A 21870-nucleotide genomic window follows, 5' to 3' on the forward strand; every position below is an offset into this window, starting at 1 on the left:
ATAGTTGTCCAATTTTTTAAAGTGTTATGGTCCTTAAAACGGCCTACTTTCATGGTTTAATAACATCAAAGAAACTATAAAAAAAATCAAAGAATTATGTACACAAGCAAAGCTACGTGCCAAGGTCACGAAAATGAGGTCATCACTACATATCTAATTCCAATGCTTCAACAATGTGTGCAGCAGAAGGACGATCCTTAGGGTCTTCATTAGTGCATACAGAGAAAAGCTCAATGACTTTCTGGTACGATCCATCCAATTCTTCCATATTAATAGGTGGCCTGGTTCCCAGAGCTGCATAGTATGCCTCATCATCAAAGTCGCTCTCATCGAAAGTTTTATCTGTTTGAAAAACAATTATTGTCATGGAAAAGCTTAATTATTCACCCACTTGAGACAAGAATTTATCATCCAGAATGCTTTCCATTATACCACAGCCACTGTCCTGTTATTGAATGGACTACTATTTTAAATTTATGGATTATCAATTAACTTACCCTGCATCTGACTCTTCAATGCTTTTTTCTCAGGTGAGGGGATTTTTTTGATTATGGTAACTTGCTGAAAACTGGAATTTTTCAATTTATTCAAAGTAATTTTACATCTCATTTATGGGAGATTAAACTAGATGGTACCAAATTTGTCATCAGCATTTGTAGGAGGACATTGTGACCCTAGAAGGTCAGGGAGCACAGGATTACAGTTGATTGGATAATATTTGTATGAAAACTACCAAATGGCTACCTTTTGTATACCTGATTGGATATCATTTGTATAACAACAGTTGAGTGGACAGCATGTGTGTGAGAACACTTGGTGGAATATACAAGACCAAAGGAGTTCCAAACAAAAGCATAGAAATGGTTAATGGGTCTTGTTGATAAGCTCAATACCTCCTCCCTCATCCCATATGACCCTCAGTGTATAAAGTCTGATGCCACTAATAAACTTTGGCTTTGACCATCAGTCAGGGTCCGTGAATGTTATTATCGGCTCTGCACGAAGTCCATCACTGTGGGACAGCAACAAGTATTGGTATAATCTAGAATCTGGCACTGGGCCTGGTGTGATAGCTTACTGGCTAAATCTTTGCCTTGCAAATGCCAGTATCCCATATAGGTGCCAGTTCATGTCCTGGCTCCTCCACTTCCCATTCAGCTCCTTGCCTGTGGCCTGAGAAAGCAGCAGAGAATGACTCAAAGCCTTGTAAACCCTGCCCTGGTGTGGGAGACATGGAAGAAGCTCCTGGCTTCTGTCTTTCAATAGGCTCAGCTCAGGCCATTTTGACCATCTGGAGAGTGAACCAGTGGATGTCTCCTCTGTAAATCTGCCTGTCCACTCAAAATAAATAAATCTTTAGAAAAAAAAAAACAAAACTATGGCACTTAATTAACTTGCCCTTTAAAATTTTAACTTTATGGAAGGATTCGATTGTATAAGCTAATCTTTAGTATGAAGAGATTGTGATTTATTTTGAATTGTACTCATACCTTCATCATCATCATCTGCAAGATTAATGTGTGGAATAGATAAAGTCATCATTTCCCATAGAGTAAGACCAAAGGCAAATATGTCTGCCTTGTCAGTAATAATACCATTTTCTTCCAAAGCCTCCTTGGGTTTCCATGGCTCAGTGCCAATGTAACAGGCCTCAGGGTCAGCCACTGAAAAAAAGGTACAAGTAAAAATCGTCATGAGAGAAGGCACTAAAAACACAGAAGAACTGGCAGGTAACTAAAGAAAACTGAGGACCCGGCCTGATGGCTCAGTGGCTAAATCCTTGCCTTGCACACACTGAGATTCCTTATGAGCACCAGTTCATGTCCTGGCTGTTCCACTTCCCATCCAGCTCTCTGCTTGTGGCCTGGGAAGCCAACGGAAGATGGCCCAAGGCCTTGGGATCCTGCACCCGTGTGGGAAACCCGGAAGAAGCTCCTGGCAACTGGCTCTGGATTGGCCCAGCTTTGGCAGCCATTTGGGGAGTGAACCAGCAAATGGATCTCTGTCTCTCCTCTCTGTAAATCTGCCTTTCCAACAAAAATAAAATCTTTAGAAAAAATAAAAAGAAAAATGAGCAAACACGGCTTCGGATCGGTGCAGCACCGGCCATTGTGGCTCACTTGGGGAGTGAATCATCGGATGGAAGATCTTCCTCTCTGTCTCTCCTCCTCTCTGTATATCTGACTTTGTAATAAAATAAATAAATCTTTAAAAAAAAATTGGTAAGTAATGAAAAAGCAAGTCAGTTGGGGAGGATCTGGAGATAGAATTCTTTTATATAAAGTGGCAAAAATATAAAGTATGTAGATGTCAAGAATACATACTTAGGGCCCGGCGGCGTGGCCTAGCGGCTAAAGTCCTCACCTTGAAAGCCCCGGGATCCCACATGAGCGCCGGTTCTAATCCCGGCAGCTCCACTTCCCATCCAGCTCCCTGCTTGTGGTCTGGGAAAGCAGTCGAGGACGGCCCAAAGCCTTGGGACCCTACACCCATGTGGGAGACCTGGAAGAGGTTCCTGGATCGGCATGCACCGGCCCGTTGCGGCTCACTTGGGGAGTGAATCATCAGACGGAAGATTTTCCTCTCTGTCTCCTCCTCTTTGTATATCTGACTTTGTAACAATAAAATAAAAATAAATCAAAAAAAAAAAGCATACTTAGAAACCAGACTGCCCTGTGTGAATGCAAAGAATTGCCAGCTATTTGACCTTTAAGAAGATTCCTTCACACCCTGACCTCAAATTTCTTAATTTAGTGAACTAAGCCGTCGTTTTGCTACAAGAAGTGTCATTTGTCTTCTTCCGTGATTGCTAAACTGGAAAAGGAAGGGTCAATCACAGCTCTTGGAGCCACTGCCCAGCAATGGGCAGGTCTGCCCACCTCCACTTGCCTCATAGGCCGCTGTGTCAGTTTCAATGAAAAAATCTAGCTAGTGCCCTGTTAGGGATTAGACTGACTCTCCAGATCAATTTCAGAATTGTAACCATAGTAATAGTATTCTTCCAATCCACACATCATAATATATTTTCCCATTTATTACATCCTATTCTCTCAGTGATACCGTATTCTTAGATATTTGGGAGTTTTACCACTTATAAATGGGATTTTTAACATTTTCATTTTCCAGTTATTACTGCTAATATATTGAAATGCAGTAACTAATTTCACTTATTTTGTAACATATATTTCTTGGGATTTTATAAACAAGACTTGTCCAAGGATATTCACTAGACTGAAAAGTAATTTTCTAGAACTCTGAGGCTCTAACTAAGCACTAATCTGAGACTAACCACCCACAATCTGTTAACCAGCTTATATTGCTCCAGTTTATGATGAGTAATTCAGCAGAATGGAAGTGAGTTTACCAAATGTTACTGATTTATTGTCTGTGAACATGGGTGGTTTCTGGTAAGATTTATGAAATCAATGTTTATTTTTGTTGATACAAATCAACTTGTATTTTACTGTCCTTTAGTATTCAGAGAATTCAAACACTATCCCAATTTGGAAAATGATGAAAATTAGAGCTCCTACTTTTCCTTCCGTTCTCAGCTTGAACATTATGTCCCATTCTTCGATGCTATCTGTCACAAGGTTGGGGTTGTATCCATCCCATCTCCTCTATATTCACTAAGCCCAGTGCCTGACATGGATTTAGTGCTATTATCTATAAGCAAGCAAGCTAACAAATGTTAAGATAACGTGTGGAAGTTAAGATCTGGCTCTTCACAGGACACCTATACATATTTTGGGTGTTGCATGTGAAAAATCAGAAATTAGATTAAAAACTTACAAATAAAGTTTTAAAGATTTCATTATAGTTTTTCCATTTTTTTATGGGTATACAAATCCACATTAAGTGCTATTTTATCTTCACCTCAATATGCTTGGATGCTTTCATGGAGTTCTATGTGGTAGTGATAAATGACACTACCTCTTATTGATGAGTAATTCTAGTTCTATCACATTTTTGCAACACACATTACTTCAGTCACAATTAGTAAAAAAAAAAACAAACATCTTCTCTATTATATGATTACTTTTGAAGCAATCTTTCTCACAAACAGAAAGCCTTGGTCTTCAGTGCCTGGCTTTAATAGCTGAAGGACTGTCACACTGACAACAGTAAACTATCTGAATGCAGGCACAGGCACTGCTGAGACATTTTCCTCACACAAATGTTTTACTGAAAAATCCACATCAAAATTTTCATCTTGATGAAATGTTACTGCCTGGAAATTAACCTTATACATACCTATAAGAAAACAAACCTGGGGCTTATTGGTTTTATGCTGGGTAGCAGAGAAGACTTACTGTGTTAGTATTTTTCAGATTATTACTGCTTTGGCTTCAGTCATATGGGTTTCAAGTCTTCTATTCCTAGTCTATAATAGTCTATTACAGACTACTATAGAAAATATTATAGAAAAAATATTTCCTAGTTATGCACTGTGACTTAAGGGCATGTGAGATTTTATTGAGATGAAATAGTAACATTTTTTTCATGCCTATACCACCCTGTTATTTCACAGAGACAAATTCTTGGGAAGGCCAGAGGGCAGAGCCTTTCCAATAATATACTTGCCCTTTTGGAGTGGCAGTTACAGATGCCGCTGTGACCTCTCCGTCCCAGATCTGAGTTCCTGTGCTGTTCTAGTACCGGCTTTGCTCCTAATTCCAGCTTCCTCCTATAAACACACACACCGCAAGGCAGCAGCAGGCGGGTCGCTCAGCCATGTGGCTGGAGCACCTGTCTGTGGCCTGGACCTACACTGGCATTGCAAGCATTTGAGAGATTCTAGCTTTCAAATAAATAAAGGTAAACAAAAACACGGATTTCAAAGCTGTCCTCCAGAAAGGTTCTACCATTAGGGGAGTTACTAGTTCGCCACCTTCTAGACACAGACCACAATTACACTTTTGACCTGGTTAGGTGGTACCATGTATTATTTCTGGCCCAGTGAGTTATGAATGGAAGTGACTTGTGTCATTTCTGAGCTGCAGTATTTACTCATTCCTGCAAGTCTCTCCAGAGCAGTAATGTCCAAGAGACTTTAATGCATTGATAAAAATGTTCTTAAGCTGCCTTATCCAATATGGTAATCACTAACCAGATGCAGCTACAAGCATGAGGAATGTAACTGGGGTAGCTGAAGAAATGAAGTTTTTAAAGAGATTTATTTGAATGGCAGAACAAGAGGCAAAAATCTTCCATCCACTGGTTCCCTCCCCAGATGGCTGGAACAGCCAGGAGCTTCATCTCAAGTAAATGGTAGGGGCCATCTTCTGTTGCCTTCCAGGGCACATTAGCAGGGAGCTGGATTGGAAAAACAGCTGCAGACAAAAGCTTAACCTAGTTAGCCACAGTGCCAGCCATTGTTATTATTAATTTAAGGGATCAGCATTGTGCTATAATGGATTAAGCCTCTGCCTGCAGTGCCAGCATCCCTCATGGGCACCAGTTTGAGTCCCAACTGCTACACTTCCAATCCAGCTCCCTGCTAATGTGGCTGGAAAGTAACAGAAGATGGGCCAAGTACTTGGACTCTTACCCACCCACCTGGGAAGCCCAGATGGAGTTCCTGGCTCCTAGTACAGACAATCATTGATGTCAATTTAAACCTAGAAGTCTGCAATGCTGGAAACAAAAAACTTCATGATCTTAAAACACTTCTAGTATTGGGCTATTTCTTCTATTTTTTGCAGTAGGGCTTCTTGTATGGCCTAAATGTGGTTAACTTTGAAATTTTCTTTTCCTTAGGTTTTTTGTTTGCTTGTTTTTAAGATTTATTTATTTTAATTGGAAAAGCAAATCTTTACAAAGAGTAGGAGAGACAAAAAGATCCTCCATCTGCTGGTTCACTTCCCAGGCGGCTGCAACAGCTGGAGATCAGCCAATCCAAAGCCAGGAGCCAGGAGCCAGGAGCTTCTTCCAGGTCTGCCACGTGGCTGCAGGGTCCCAAGGCTTTGGGCCATCCTCAACTGCTTTCCCAGGCCACAAACAGGGATGAAGGTAGGACCGCTGGGATTAGAACCAGCGCCTATATAGGATCCCGAGGTGTGCAAGACGAGGACTTTAGCCACTAGGCTACTGCGCCAAGCCCTTCTACCAGCTTTTAAATCTTATAATTTTACTTATACTATATAACTCTCTTCATAAAACTTCATTTTTTTTCTACTCCTTAATGTTTTTTTTTTCTGTAACTAGTAAAAAAAAAAAATAAAAGTCATTTATTCAAACTGAAAAGGGAGGGGTATTTGTTATTTTTGTGTATGGTACAGTGCCCTTGTTTTTTCCCATGTTCAGAAAAAATTATTAAGTATTCTTGCTTTGTCTCATTTTATCAGGGTCTCAGAATGACCTTTTCAGAGATTAATGTTCTTTAGATTGTTTGTGTCCAACAAAATAATAGAACCTGGAAGTGATTTTCAGGAGAACTCTCAGGTGTTAGGGGCCATTCTTTTAGCTTTCTCAAAAATTAATTCCACAATTGGCTACTCTCTTTAAGACTCAGCTACCTCATATAGACAACATCAATAGCAATTTTACCACTGAGAAGTTAAAACATATACTAATAAGCAAAGTAATTCATGGTAGTAATGGTGGAAACCAGAGGCTGAGAGAAAAACAAGACAGAAAAGGGAGACCTTATATACTCTAAACACAGTTGATTTTTGAATCACGTATTTAAAAACTAAAAATCTTAAGCACTACTTACCAGTCATATTTTCATCCAATGGTAGAGAGACTCCTACGTCACAAATTTTAATTGTTTCAAAATCACCTTTAATTACAACATTGCAAGACTTTATGTCTCCATGAAGAAGTTTCTTTTCTTGGTGAAGATACTGAAAACAGTACAGCATTAACACTATGAGCAGAAATACAAACTAGTGAAATATGTATTTCACACATACAAAACTGCAAGCTTATATTTACCCCATACTTTTAAATTATGTTAATCTAGAGAAAGAAAACATCTGCCATATGGATCAAAAAATCTAGAAGATACAATTTTTTTTCATCTGAAAGAAGACATCTCCCATTTACCAGTTCACTCCCCACATGTCTGCTGTCATAGTCAGGCTCTGGCTGGGTTGCAGCTAAAGTCCACGCCTAGCATGCGCTGGGATCCCATGTGGGTGCCGGTTCTAATCCTGGCAGCCCCACTTCCCACCCAGCTCCCTGCTTATGGCGTGGGAAGGCAGTCGAGGACTGCCCAAAGCCTTGAGACCCTGTACCCGTGTGGGAGACCCAGAAGAGGCTCCTGACTCCGGATTGGCCGAGCTCTTGCTGTTGTGGCCACTTGGGGAGCGAATCAGTCAGTGAACAGGAGATCTTTGTCTCTCCTCTCTCTATATCTGTCTTTCCAATACAAATAAGTAAATAAATATTTATGAAACAGAAAAACTGTCCAACCTTGTGATTAAGTATATAAAATGCTTAATTTCTTCATATTCCACAAAAATGACAAAATATGTCATCATTACCTTTAATCCTCTTGCCATATTCAAAGCAACTTTTAGAATTACAGCTGCTGGAAACGGCTTTTGGCAGTCGCTGTTTCGTTCTTCTATTAGGTCATTGAGAGACTTCTCCCCTCCATACTCCATAGCAAGACACAGACTGCCATCACTGGCTTCGGTGAAAGCACGATAACCTTACAGAAAACAGAACAGTTCTCTACTAGAATCGGGAAAAATCAATCATCTATGCTTGTTACAGTAATGTGATTAACAACATGGTTCTGGACCTACATGTGCGAGTGTAATATAATAAAATACCTGTTTACAAAATCCTGCACATCTAAAATATTTAATGTGAATGCCTTCCATGTGTCCCAAATTAAAATATTTTTACTCCCATGATCCCAAGAAAATTATTTAATGAATTTAAATTACCTACATGAAGATCATTTTATGTTTCTGAAATCTCCATAGTACCAGCATAGTAAGTATATCTTATTCCCCTAAATGTAAAAATATATGCAAATTTTGGGCCCGGCATGGTGGCCTAGCGGCTGGGGTCCTCATCTTGAGCGCACCAGGATCCCATATGGGCGCCGGTTCTAATCCCAGCTGCCCAACTTCCTGTCCACTTCCCTGCTTATGGCCTGGGAAAGCAATTGAGGACGGCCCAAAGCCTTGGGACCCTGCACCCACGTGGGAGACCTGGAAGAAGCTCCTGTCTCCCAGCACGGAACGACTCAGCACTGGCCTTGTGGTCACTTGGGGAGTGAATCATCGGATGGAGGATCTTTCTCTCTCTCCTCCTCTCTGTCTGACTCTGCAATAAAAATAAATTTTAAAAATATACATATGCAAATTATTTTGGACTGCACATATAAATTTTATTCTTGCTAACCTCCTAGCCCTTCTTCATTTTTATCAGTGAAACCAATTAACCAAGAACATAAACTCAAGACAAACAGAATAATATACCAGACACTGCTGCCAAGTACAAGTACATTTAAACTTACCGATAATGTTTGGATGATGAAGGCTTTTCAAAATCTTAGCTTCATCAGTTAGTCTCTTTTGATATACACTTCGATAATGATCATCACAGATAGGATTAATCTTTTTCACAGCCCAGGGGGAATGAGACAAACCTCTTGGAGATCTAAAAATGTGTGTATATACATGTATAAACTTTAAAAACAAAAAAAAATTAAAAATACATTTTCAAAAAATTTACAAGAGCTTCCAAATCCTGAACAACCCTGATAGCGATTTTGTTTTCTCCAGCAGAAACCAGAGTCTTGGCTTAACGTTTCTTAAATTGACGTGAGCATTTTTAATCAGTTCTACTTTCACATATTTTCTGTAAGTAACTTACTGTTTAGGTTTTTTAAATAATTTGCATTCATCACCTCTGCTCCACGTCCCTTTCACTTGGGAGCTGCATCTCTGACCCAGCAGGAAAATTGGATATCCATGGACTGGGGGGAGAGAACAAGTTTAGCCTTGGAACACACTACTCTCTAATTTTTGTTCTCCAAAGATTTATTATTTATTGGAAATGCATATTTACACGTGAAAGAGAAACAAGATAGAATCTTCCATCTACTGGCTCACTCCTCAAATGGCTACAACTGCTGGAGCTACACCAATCTGAAGGTAAGCGCTTCTTTTGGGTCTCCCACATGGGTACAGGGTCCCAAGGACTTAAGTCATTCTCCGCTGCTTTACCAATCCGTAAGCAGGGAGCTGGATGGGAAGTGGAGCAGCTGGGACATGAACTGGTGCCCATACGGGATACTGATGCTGTAGGCAGAGGATTAGCCTGTTAAGTCACTACACTGGCCCCTCTAAATTTTTCTATTCAAACATGTCATACTACCAATTACTTGCCAAACATTTAACTTTAGGGACTGGAGATTAGTTACATGAAATTAAAGTGGTAACACTACTAATCACTAAGAAACTTAACTTGAAAAGATACACTAAAAACACTCACCCCATAAATGGGGGGTACTTCAAAAGACTACAACACAAAATTAGAAGGTAAGTTTATTCTGGTGCAAAACAGTTTCTTCCTTATACACACTTTCCACAACTTTCTGTAGAACCCTTGTGGTTGTAGAATCATCCAAAGAATAGCAAGCTGTTCTTCAACAAACACGAAGGTACTTCCAAGGATTCCCATGTAACAAATGGATTTCAAATTTTTTTTTGCACAAAAATAAATTTACCTTTTAATTCAACTTTCCATGAAGTTTTTGAAGTACCCTCATAAACACAAATGAAAGAAATCTAAACTTTTTATTCTCTCCAGGAAGATTGAGCCATTTTACAAACATCTGGTAGTGAATGTTTTAAGGCCTAAAGAAAGAAAACAGGTAAAACAAAGGGAATGGTTCGTCTGACAAGGTAGGCATTTAAGTATGAGTAGAGCAGATCACCAATACATGCACATAAGCTGATGAGAAAAACAAAGGGTCCACAGTCCAGGGCTTATCAGCAGATAAGAACCTATGAACTAAATAGGAAACAGAAAATCAAGCAAAAAAATGGTAGGTCAGAGATCCGTCTGGTAAATTCAACATCCAGATAGGATTCCAAAGGAAGAAGAGGGAGGGAAAAAAGCAGTGAAATCACTGAAGAGATTTAAAAAATTTACTTTCTCGAAAATTTAAGGACAGGGCCCCAACGCAGTAGCTGAGCAGCTGAAGTCCTCGCCTTGGGATCCCAGCAGCCCTGCTTCCCTTCCGGCTCCCTGCTTGTGGTCTGGGAAGGCAGTCAAGCACAGCCCAAAGCCCTGGGACCATGTACCTGCGTAGGAGACCCAGGAGAAGCTCCTGGCTCCTGACTGGCTCAGCTCCAGCCTTTGTGGCCACTTGGGGAGTGAGTCAGCGGGTGCAGGCTCTCTGTAAACCTGACCTTCTGATTAAAAAAAAAAAAAAAAAAAAAGAATCTTTAAGTAATTAAAAAAAAAACCTGTTAAAAAATTTAAGAACAGAACCTGCTAGGTTCTGGAAGGTCCCCCACCCAGGCCTACCATTGTGGACTTTCAGAACACTGCAACCAGCACAACATACAGATGTAGAGCAGAGGGTAGGACAGAGAACAAAAAAACAGATGATCATAAAAATAATCAACAATCAGAAAGGATCCAAGACTTTCTACAGCAACAGTGTAAGTGACTGACAGTCTCAAAATTCTACCAGAAAATTATTTCCAATAATTCCAAACCAGAAAAGCAAGGGCGTGTAAGCACGAGAGAAAAATGAAAACGTTTAGAAAAATGCAAATATTCAAAAATCTCCTGTGTATCTTTTCATGGGGAACTACCAGATTTCCTTATCCAAAATGAGATAAACAAAACAAAAAGGCACAAATACAGAGAAACAGGATAGCCGAATCTGCAGAAAAGCAAAAGAAATCTCTAGGTTACCTACATAGCAAATCCCAGGTTGACAGGCTGCATAGAACATGGTAGGGTTTTGCAAGATCAGCTACACAATCTTTTCACCATGCCACATACATCACATACATTACTTTTAAAAAATACACTTTATATTTTTAAAAATACTTAACAAAAAAAAGGAGTGAAGAGTAGCAAGAATTGTTACCTTTCAAAATAATGTAAGAGCTACCAAAAAAAAAACCAAACCCTAAGTGTTTACAAATTAAAAATGGCAATGCAAACACCGGAAACATCTGGGTGTTCAAACTTGTATATAACTGATGGACCATTCTCATTAGCCTCTTGCTACAGGAAGCATATCTATTTGGAAACAGAAACCTAAGTGAAGCTGACAGGCAGGGCTGAGCTAATCAGGTTGATTCTAAGAATGTATTAAGGAACAAACACTGCCTTGGTCACCTGCTACTTAACATAAAACTATGTACAAAATATTAGCTACCAAAATTACTTTTTGACTTATTTTATTGGGGCTAGCATGACTTTCAAACAAATAAAATCTTTAAAAAAAAAAAAAAGCTTTTTTTTTTCTTTTGGTTTCCGAAGGCACAGTGACAGGACAGCCATGGAGCCAGGACTGGGTCTGGCCAGAACCAGGAATTCCCAGGAGTGGCTGGGGCCCAAATACTCAGGCAATCTTCCACTGTTTTCCCAAGCACATTAGCAGGGAATGGATCAGGAGAGCACACTGTGCTCTAATACAGGATATCAGTGTCACAGCTGGCAGCTGAACTCATTGCATAACAGCTCCATCAGGACAAGTCTTTGCCACTATTTTCCTATTTTAAAATCATGTATTTGTCGGGCCCGGCGGTGTGGCCTAGCGGCTAAAGTCCTCGCCTTGAAAGCCCCGGGATCCCATATGGGCGCCAGTTCTAATTCCGGCAGCTCCACTTCCCATCCAGCTCCCTGCTTGTGGCCTGGGAAAGCAGTTGAGGACGGCCCAAAGCTTTGGGACCTTGCACCCGCGTGGGAGACCCGGAAGAGGTTCCTGGTTCCCGGCATCGGATTGGCACGCACCGGCCCGTTGTGGCTGACTTGGGGAGTGAATCATCGGATAGAAGATCTTCCTCTCTGTCTCCTCCTCTCTGTATATCTGACTTTGTAATAAAATAAATAAATCTTTAAAAAAAAATCATGTATTTGTCCATCTTAGATTATAATGATGCCACTGTAAAGAAAAACCTTTGCATCCTTTGTAAAATAGCTAGCTTGGGAAGGCAACATCCAACACCAACATCTCATGGAGGAGTTCTAGCTAACAATCTTGTGACTACTAAAACACACACACACAGTTTCTCCTGTCACTTCCCCTTCTTACAGACACTAAAGAAAAAGCATAAGAAAAAAATAATTCTCCCTTAATAATGCATCAGGAAGAAACTAAGACAGAAGTATGTAAGACATAGATCTGGACAAGTTAGCGGAGATTCTAAAAACTAGAACATAGCAGTCAGTAAGATCAGCAAATGTAAATATCTGAATTTTCATATCCTTTTTGTCAAGTACAGTGGAGCTGTGGCTTCACATAAAAAAAGGTAACCTGAAATTTTATACTCACCTTTTCATAAGGTAAACACTGACCCCAGTACCAAAACCAAGCTTCTGCATAAATGGAGAGGCAGGAATCGTAAAAGATGGAGTTGAACATAATGCTAAACATCAGAAAGAAAAATAAAATTAGTATTTGAAAACACCACTACAAAAGAACACTCATAGCAATAACATTGAGAGCATGAGTGTTAACTGGCATAATCTTCTTGGCAAACAATATGAGAATTACTAACACCAATTTTTTTTTAAAAAAATATTCATTTTATTACAGCCAGATATACACAGAGGAGGAGAGACAGAGAGGAAGATCTTCCGTCCGATGATTCACTCCCCAAGTGAGCCACAACGGGCAGATGCGCGCCGATCCGATGCCGGGAACCTGGAACCTCTTCCGGGTCTCCCACGCGGGTGCAGGGTCCCAAAGCTTTGGGCCGTCCTCAACTGCTTTCCCAGGCCACAAGCAGGGAGCTGGATGGGAAGTGGAGCTGCCGGGATTAGAACCGGCGCCCATATGGGATCCCGGGGCTTTCAAGGCGAGGACTTTAGCCGCTAGGCCACGCCGCCGGGCCCTCTAACACCAATTTTAAGTAGAAACCCTTGGAGCTATCTCCTACAGAAACAATAAAACAGATTGGTAAAATGATCTGTCTTGTGCAGTTTACAAGCCAATAAGCATTTCACATTTTTAAGGAGTTGTTAAAAAAATAAAAAGATGTAAAACAGTGTGGCCCACAAAGCCTAAACTGTGTACTATCTGGCTTTTGATGAAGTTTGCTGACTCCTGGGCTACACAGCATGTGCCAAAACAGATCACTTACGTAAATACTGGGATTTGCTCTTGTGCCTACAGACAAAAATCTAAGAGCTCATTAGATACGGTAATTATAGCATGTGTTACACAGCACTGTAGTAACTTAGATGACAGAAGAGGTTCTACTTCTGTTCATGAAGCACTGTGCCTGCAACTGCCATCTCATCCACGAGGAACTAAGCAACTTCAAACATACAGTGATTTTTCAGATACATGACAAGTAAGGTAAGGCTGTGATCCCTGGGAGAAAAGGAAACAATAGGGTGAGCCCTATCACTGCTCTAACATAATCAAAGACAGTTTCCAGGCTACAGCACAGAGAGGAAGCAGAGCTCAACAGTCTTAGACTGGAGGCAGAGATTAAAGGGCAAAGGAGGACTGGGTGACCAATGTCCATGGAGGAGAATCGAAGAAGGGAGGCAGGCAGGGGCTCAAGCTACAGAGGGAGGGAGAATGCACGCCCTAGCGCCAAGGTTCTGAAGATCAAGTACTTGGCTGATGGGGAGACTCCCCTCCCCAAAGCTGGGAAAGTGCCGGAGAAAAACAAGAGGCTAAACAGTTACAGCACGTCACTCGGGGTCCAGGAGCACTGCTTGTATCAGCAACCACCAGGCTCAGCTCTGTTAAACCTGAGGCCTTGGTGCAGCTTAATTTTAACTCAAGAAAAAGTTTCTCATAAAGCTTAAAACAAAGTCTCAAAACGAACAGGCTAACATGCAGGTGGATTTAACTATCAGTAAAAATACTTTTTTCTTTTTTTGCTGTAGGCTGGGAGATAAGTGAATAGAATGATATTCTCTATCCGATTGTGTCATCTCCTAGGCCCTTTCAATGTCCCAAAGTTTAATTAACAGAACAGGGATATAGCCCTGAACTGAACTCAACACTTTGGAAAATAAAAATACTCTTTAAAGGTATAACAAAATGCAGCAATGGTATGACCTATGCCAGAATAAAAATAAACAAAATGTGCCATAAAACGATAGCAGATGAGACCCTTAAGGTAGAAATATTTTAAAATGCCAAATAATATAAAGTAAAACTCAAAGCATAACACTGTCAAATACTCTGTGTACTCTTCTAATATCTTTTTCATTTTCAGGACTGGTATTTTTCTCTGAGTCAGCTGACCTCAGGTTTTACCTGTCTTGGTGTTGCATGCACTAGAAAAGGTTGTATTTTCTACCTGTTGAGGGTGCAGTATTCCATCAGTGTCAATTAAGTGAAGCTAATTGGCCCATTTATGCTGCTTTGTTCAGTTTCTAATACATACTCATTTTCTTTTTGCTTAGTTTAATAATTACTGAGAAAAATGATGAAGCCTCCAACTGCAATGGTGGGGCGTCTTCAGTTTAATCAGCTGTTGTCTCACATTTTTTGAAGCATTGCTATTTGGTACATACACATTTTAGATAGTTTTTTCTTTTCATAGATTTACCTCTTGCTTATTATAAATTATCTATTTTGGGTGGTATTCTTTGTTTTTTAAATTTATTTATTTATTGATAATCTTACATAGTTGATTAGGGTACAAAGGGTCAAGGGCTACAGGAAAGTGGGTAAGACCATTGTTTCCACACTAATATCACTTTTTAAAATCGTTGTTTGGAAGTATACTTTATGTAATGTTAACACAGCCACACAGCTCTATTTTGATTAGTGTTTAAATAAATAAGGGTTTCCAACCTTAATACTTTTACTATATTTGTGTCTTTATACTTAAAATGAATTTATTGGGCCTGGTGCAATAATATAGCACCTAAAGTCCTCACCTTGCATGCGCTGGCATCCCATATGGGCGCCAGTTCTAATCTCAACAGCCCTGCTTCCCATCCAGCTCTCTGCATGTGACCTGGGAAAGCAGTTGAGGACGGCCCAAAGCCTGGGGACCCTGTACCCGTGTGGGAGACCCGGAAGAGGCTCCAGTCTCCTAGCTTCAGATCGGTGCAGCTCCGGCCATCACAGCCACTTAAGGAATGACTCAGTGAACAGAAGATCTTTCTTTCTGTACATCTCACTTTCTAATAAAAAAAAAATTATAAATTCTTTTTTTAAAGATTTTTAAATTATAATTTTTAATTTATAATTATATCTTACTCTGTTTTCATCCATTCTGACTGCTAATGCCTCTATCTGGACTGTTTTACCACAGAACATAAATGGCTATTTAAATTTGGATTGAAATTAAATTAAACTAAATTGAATTGCAAATTCAATTCCTTAGCAGCATGAATTACATTTCCAGTGCCCAGTAATGACATGTAGCTGATGGCTAGTACATTGAAAGGTATAAACTAGAACTTAACCATCATGGCAGAAAACAGACTAGACAGTGCCGTTTAGACAAGTTCCCGTTTCACCTAAGTAATTACATAGCACTGCCTAATGAACTAGGCCAATGTTTGACAACTTAAAAACTGACAGAGGAACTCCCTGAAAAAGACCATCAAAGCTCCCAAGGATGACCCACAGCTAACGTGAACAGCCTCTCCCTCCCTTAACCATGAATCCACACTGACAATCTTCCACCAGCGAAGCCTCCAGGTCAGCTTTACTGGTGAATTCCACAAGATAAGAAGTAAAACTATGAATTCCACACTGACAAAGAAAAACATATTTCTACACTTGAAGAACAAAACACTCCCTAACCACTTTATAAATACAGAACACTCCTGCTACCAAAAGAGACACATTGGTTAAAAAAAAAAAAAAAAACACAAACAACTATAGTCCAGTATCTCTCATGAATACAGAAAATACTTGCAAGGCAATTCAGGTAAATTATAAAATACATCACACCAAATGGCTTCGCCTCATGAATGAAAGGTTGGCTTAACATTTAAACCTCCTATGGCTAAATTTGGAAAAAGCTCTTGATAAAAGTTCAACAGGAACAAAAGGAAAGTTCTCCAGCAGTGAGGACATCTGTCAAAAGCTTCGTCTCACACATTACAGTGGGAACAAAGCAATAATATCCACTAACACTTTTATCCAAAGAGCTACTGGAGCCAGCACAATAGGGCAAGGAAAAGAAAGAAGGCAATACAGACTGGAGCGGAAGACAGTCTTTATTCACCTCCAACATGATCAACTATTACTATTTAGCAACACATTAAGCTAACAAAACATGAATCGAATTATGGCTGCAGGATGCAACGGCAACACAGGTAAGTAGAAATGAACAACGTAAGATTTTCTCCTGTGCAATTCCCTGGAAATTTTGCACTTTTAGCCACTGATGCTTGTAAACGTTGTGAGTCAAAGTTCATTTTTGCATATTTTTTCCAATTATTTGTTGTGGAGACTTTCTTGCCTACTGAATGGCCATGAAAAAGATTTTTCCCTCACAACAACAACGCATAGGCGAGACGAGGAAAGGGAAAGCAGTTTCTTTCACTGTTCAAGCTAAGCTGACCCTTTACCAGCAAAAACTTCAGTAAAGTGTCAGTAAAACTAGTTCACAAATCTTGAGCTATAATTTGTTAATATTAATACTATAAAGAGGGCTATGGTAAATTGCTTGGGAATGGTACATATTATAGGAACAAACTATCACAATACTAAGACCGTTCTAACAGCAACAAGGAAGAAAAGTCTGACATCTGCTGTCTTACCAGATTTTCTTCTTTCAAGTAATTTACTTGGTGTTTTGAAAGTATCAACTTCTTCCATTTTAACAACTGTAGCTCCAATGATGAAAATAAGCTGAAAGCTGCACTGCAATTATAAAGAAAACACATCTCATTCATGAAGAAAGTTACTGTAATGTTTTGATTCATTTATTACAAACATAAAATTTGAGAGCTGAAAAAGACCAATACTTATTTCAATTTTACTTACAATAAGGAAATTAAAATCTAGAGCTACAATTTTTTTTGAAGATTTATTTCTTTTTATTGCAAAGTCAGATATACAGAGAGGAGGAGAGACAGAGAAGAAGATCTTCCGTCTGATGATTCACTCCCCAAGTGACCACAACAGCCGGAGCTCAGCCGATCCGAAGCCAGGAGCCAGGAACTTTCCTCCAGGTCTCTCAAGCAGGTGCAGGGTCCCAAGGCTCTGGGCCATCCTCAACTGCTTTCCCAGACCACAAGCAGGGAGCTGGATGGGAACTGGAGCTGCCTGGACTAGAACCCACACCCATATGGGATCCTGGCACATACAAGGTGAGGACTTTAGCAGCTAGGCCACCGCACCGGGCCCTAGAGCTAAGATTATTTACCCTCAATCATACTACTAGTGGTTGAGAATTGTGCTTCAATAATTTACACACTTGATTACAAAAACAAAACTCAGCTATACCAAAAGATAAATGTTATCTCTGCCTCCTACACTTCCCAGCAGAGGTGGGTGCAGGTGTGGAACCCAAGCTGCAGAGGAGCACTCAGCCTCCCAGCTAAGGGCCTGGGTAAGACCATCCACCAGGTTAACCTACTTAGAGAGGATCAAGTCCCAGGGTGTCTCAGCAACATTACTTAGGGCGGAAACAACAAAAACTCAAAACACAAGCCCAAAAGAGGGGCCAGCAAAAGCAAGATGCAAAAAAAAACCCCTGAAAATTTTTGTTTGGTTTCAAATCAATCTCCAATTAAAAACAACTAGGTTCAAGTCGAGATCTTTTTAACAGTCCAATATATTCTAGAAAACTCCAGGATTCAAGCCTATCCTCTACTCTAATAAGATATTTGCACCTAAATACACCATACCCCTTCCATCCCAAATCAACTTTTCCTGTTACTGACTGTGGACAGTGGCCCCAGGCCCCTGCCCTGCTACCTGCTGGGCTTGATTTAGAGCTAACCTGCCTAGGCAGAGAGGAATAGCTTCCAGGCCTGACCTGCAACAGGGCCAGGTCAAGGGAAATATACGTGTTTTCTAGCCAATTACACTGTCTTTGGAGGGTGCGAGGGAGTCTGTGGGAAGAAGTCCTCCTGCCCTCCCCTTTAAAACCAAAACTTGTGCATAATAAAGCGGGCACTGGTCACCAGCGTGTCTCTGTCGCCTGACCCGCGGTGACCTCGGCGCCTGTTGGCAGGTTTAAACCCTGAGAACTGACCACTGAGTTGGGTCTAGGTCTTGGTCTACTGAGTGGCGTTCTTGGCCACTAGCCCAACTCCAGTAGACTCTGCACACAATGGTATGCTGTATACATTCTACAGACATTAACTGATAATAGGAAGACACTAGTTTCAAATCAGAAAGGTTCTATTTAGATAGCAACATCAAGATACACTGGAGCGATGACTGGCCAGAATCTCGTGAAGCACTCACAACCTTAGCCACAAGTCACTCGGGAATGACTCCTTGTCAGACACCAGGACACGGCGTGCAAAGCCGGGGCACGGGTGGTGGCCGAAAGCGGGAAAACACGGGAAAAGAGCAGCGAACACCAAGAAGCAGGTCGGACGTCAAGAAAGGGCAAGTCCGGGTCCGCGGACTGCGGACGTTCTGCACCCTTCACGCGGCCCGGGGCTCCCGGGCTCTGGACAGAGCTGACCTCACGGCCCGCCGCCTGCCCTGCCCGGGGGGAAGCCGCTCTCCGCACCCCGAGCCCCGGGCTCACCCCGGCCGCGGTGTCCAGAGGAGCCCGCTTCCCGCAGTCACCAGGCCAGCCGTTCTGGAAGCCGGCCCCGAGCGGCCCACAGCAAACGCCCGCGCGACCCTCAGCCGCCGCCAGCCGCCCCGAACGAGCCACACGCCCCCGCACGCAGCCGTTACGACTGGAACGCGCGGCTTTTCAAACGGCGTCCACCGCGAACTACGGGTTGGTGCAAAGGACACAACATGCCCACTTCGCCGTCCTGCTCGCTTCCGCCTCTTCAGTCTTCGTGCAGTTCCCAGGTGCTGCGGGGCAGGGGCGCCTTCGCCGCGAGCTGAGGAGAAGCCAGCCGATTCTTACAGCACGTGTCAGCCCTTGAGAACATCCCGGAAAAGCTGAAGTTCTTTCCCGGTGGCAAACACTCAGATCTGGGTTCAGAAAGTGTAATCTCTTGTAAGTTTGATTTACAGATGTGTTTGACCTTGAAACACGGATTACAAATGTATTAGCATAGAATAGTCACCATGTTCTGCTAAGAAAAAAAATACTTAGATGTTTTGTTAGCTCTTGTAAATGCTCACACTCAATTGGAGACTCATTCAAATATTCAACAAATATTTACACACGGGCCAGGTGTGTACTGAAAGCCGGTCGTGTAGAATGGAGTATGTTTATCACCGGGGAACTGCAAAAATGATTAAGTTACAGAATTTGCCGTGCACACAAGGTGCTCAGAGTTTATGGTGGTGAAGGGAGGGCAGGGATGCTTAGCAAAGAACACACACCGTAATACAGTGGGGACGGGGTGCTTCTCCGAGGGGATAATCTAAATACGCTGAAGAGGAAGGTTCCTCCCTCAGCCAGGAGATCCGCACTCAGCCAGGACCTAGAGAGGCAGACCGGGTTGTCGGCTCAGCAAGGACTTCCGCCACCTAGGGAGCGGGTCTCTCGGTTGACTTCTCTGTGTGCACACTCCGGCGTGCACACATTCGCTCACCGTAGGCTGCACCGCCATTACCGCCCGTTTTACCTCCAAGTTTCAGACAGTTTTCCGGCCCATTTCAGAGTGTGTTTTACTTTGTGCCTTGACCGCTCTTATCTACAGGCTGTAAATGAACTGAGGGTGCTTGCGTGTCTATTCATGTGCAACCACGAGGTATAAGTTTTTGAAAATGAGAAATCTGAGTTTAGATATTCTGCTAGTCGAGTGACAAGTATTGATTGTTTTTTTTCTGTTTGATGTGAAACAGCTGTTGGAGATGGAACCCGGACGGTGGAGGTTGCCGGGAGGCAGCTAGCATACCCACCAAGAAGCTAATGTAGCACTTCTAAAATAAAAGGTAGTGTGTTCCCTCTCCCAGCTAATTCAGCTGTTCAAAATAGTAGCTGTCATTAGACTCTTGGTCAGCTTCCAGCCTCTCAAGTCAAATCCATGGCCGTCTGTGACCCTCCATCATCAACCTCCCCTGCCCCGGGAGAAGAGGTCTCTGGGGCTAAAGGTGGTGAGTCAGGAGGCCAGGCTCTAGGACCACAGCTGTCCCCCACCCCCTACCACCAAGTCTTTACTATCAGTCCCCCAAGTGATCCATTTCCTTGACAGCAACAGCAATGCCAGCAGACTCTTATTTAGTAGGCACCTGTTAGATCTGCCAACCACCTGAGAAAGAAAATACCAGCCAAGTACAAACAGGACTTAAGTATTCAAAGAGAAGTCCGTTCCTGGGCCTTTCCCATTTCATCTCATTACCTGCCCTTTTACTGTGGGGAGGCATACTACTATAGACTCCACCATCTTTTCTTTAAATATCTAGAATGCTCATATTTTTTATGAAGTCTTACATTTTTAATAAGTTTTCTCTTTTCTATTCTTCCTGGTTAATAAAGTCCTGCCAGAAGGCAGAGCCTGAAAGTTTCTTCATTAACCACTGCTTGTGAAAAGACTCTCTGGGGATGGAGATGCTGTTATTGACACAGGTGTAAGATGAGATCAAAATGGTGTGTAAGAATGAAAGCCCCTTCACACAAAGACTTACAATCGTCTTGTTCCCCATCTTGTAGCCATAAAAGTACCTCCAGGGATTATGCATAGAAACATCTGAACTTCACAAGTTCACTGTTAACATCTGTGAACTACAACCATTAATCTTAAAATCTTACATGCTAGTCTGTTGTCATGGGACATAGCTTTCCAATCTGGGTCAGTTATTCTTTCAGTATATAAATACACGAGGTTCCTTAGCTTAGAGAAAGAGCCCAGAACTCTGATTTATACTTGACTGATTGGGCCCAAAGGAACATTGGCACTGTCATCTTTTTACAATATAACCTAAATTATGCTGTACTCCAGGTTTTACCTTTCAATTTCCAGACTTGGTTTGGAAATTTTAAAAGAAATAGATATGAACATTTTTTTCCTCGTTACCACTGTTGCATTCTGCCCTCTTGAGGCCATGTAGATGCTGCTAATTACCTAAGAGATGGGTGGGAACATATGGAAATGAAGAAAAGCAATTAAAAATGTAAGATTTTCCCCTTGTTACTTGTGTATCCAATAATCAGCTTGGCCCATACCTAGGTTGTTGTTTAAGTCTTAAGGTGCCCAGGCTGAGCTGACAACGCCTCTTGGTTCTCTTCCCCTGGTCCAGCTCTCCCTGCTGTCCCTAGGCCTGAACTGGAGCTTCCCTCCCCTTTACCCAGCTGAGTTTTGACTTTTCTCCTACATCTCTAAAATCCCTTCCCTCTCTTTCTTGCCTTCCTCTGCCTTGGCCTATAAACTTTCATGTCTCCCTACTTGTGCCTTCAACAGGCTCCTAATTTGCAGCCCTGCCTTCTGTTGCTTCTCCCCTCTGGTCCAATTCCACCTGCCCCCACTTTAGATGCCTTTTGCAATTAGCAGGTCCCTGGATTACTCACACTTGTGCCCAGATTGGCTAGCATTTAGAGGTTTTCGTAACCCGCATCTGAGGTTCAGTGACTCGCTAAATGGCCTCACAGAACCAAAGAAAGCAATTGACTTGTGATTCCCAATTTATCATGACAG

General features: G+C 41.7%; 1 protein-coding gene and 1 non-coding gene across 5 annotated transcripts; both read right to left on the reverse strand.

The window, feature by feature from the left end:
* Positions 1 to 18968, reverse strand: PBK (PDZ binding kinase). Of its 4 annotated transcripts, none has more exons than XM_058670057.1 (9): positions 18855 to 18968; positions 16906 to 17008; positions 12488 to 12581; positions 8873 to 8941; positions 8480 to 8622; positions 7491 to 7660; positions 6719 to 6848; positions 1491 to 1664; positions 78 to 342 (listed from the first exon to the last, which is right to left on the reverse strand). In XM_058670057.1, exons 2-9 carry the CDS (start codon positions 16961 to 16963, stop codon positions 146 to 148), a joined length of 1035 nt encoding a protein of 344 aa, XP_058526040.1. In that variant the 5' UTR covers positions 16964 to 17008; positions 18855 to 18968; the 3' UTR covers positions 78 to 145. The 4 variants fall into 4 exon arrangements, with proteins under 4 accessions (XP_058526043.1, XP_058526040.1, XP_058526039.1 ...); XM_058670056.1 differs by having other exon boundaries at positions 1485 to 1664; XM_058670060.1 differs by lacking the exon at positions 8873 to 8941 and having other exon boundaries at positions 1 to 342.
* Positions 14051 to 14185, reverse strand: LOC118760070 (small nucleolar RNA SNORA36 family). The gene has a single exon (XR_004996561.1). It is a non-coding gene; the product is annotated as a small nucleolar RNA SNORA36 family (small nucleolar RNA).
* Positions 18969 to 21870: the final 2902 nt, after the last annotated feature.

This window comes from Ochotona princeps, chromosome 11 (assembly GCF_030435755.1).
Source record: "Ochotona princeps isolate mOchPri1 chromosome 11, mOchPri1.hap1, whole genome shotgun sequence".
NCBI lineage: Eukaryota > Metazoa > Chordata > Mammalia > Lagomorpha > Ochotonidae > Ochotona > Ochotona princeps.

Excerpts from the sequence above, each read along its gene's own strand:
- PBK (XM_058670056.1), bottom strand. The coding sequence starts at position 16,963 with ATGGAAGAAGTTGATACTTTCAAAACACCAAGTAAATTACTTGAAAGA. Across the intron at positions 8,623-8,872 it reads GAAAGGGACGTGGAGCAGAG|ATCTCCAAGAGGTTTGTCTC; the intron begins GTGATGAATGCA and ends ACACATTTTTAG. Across the intron at positions 7,661-8,479 it reads TCATCATCCAAACATTATCG|GTTATCGTGCTTTCACCGAA; the intron begins GTAAGTTTAAAT and ends GTTTTCTGTAAG.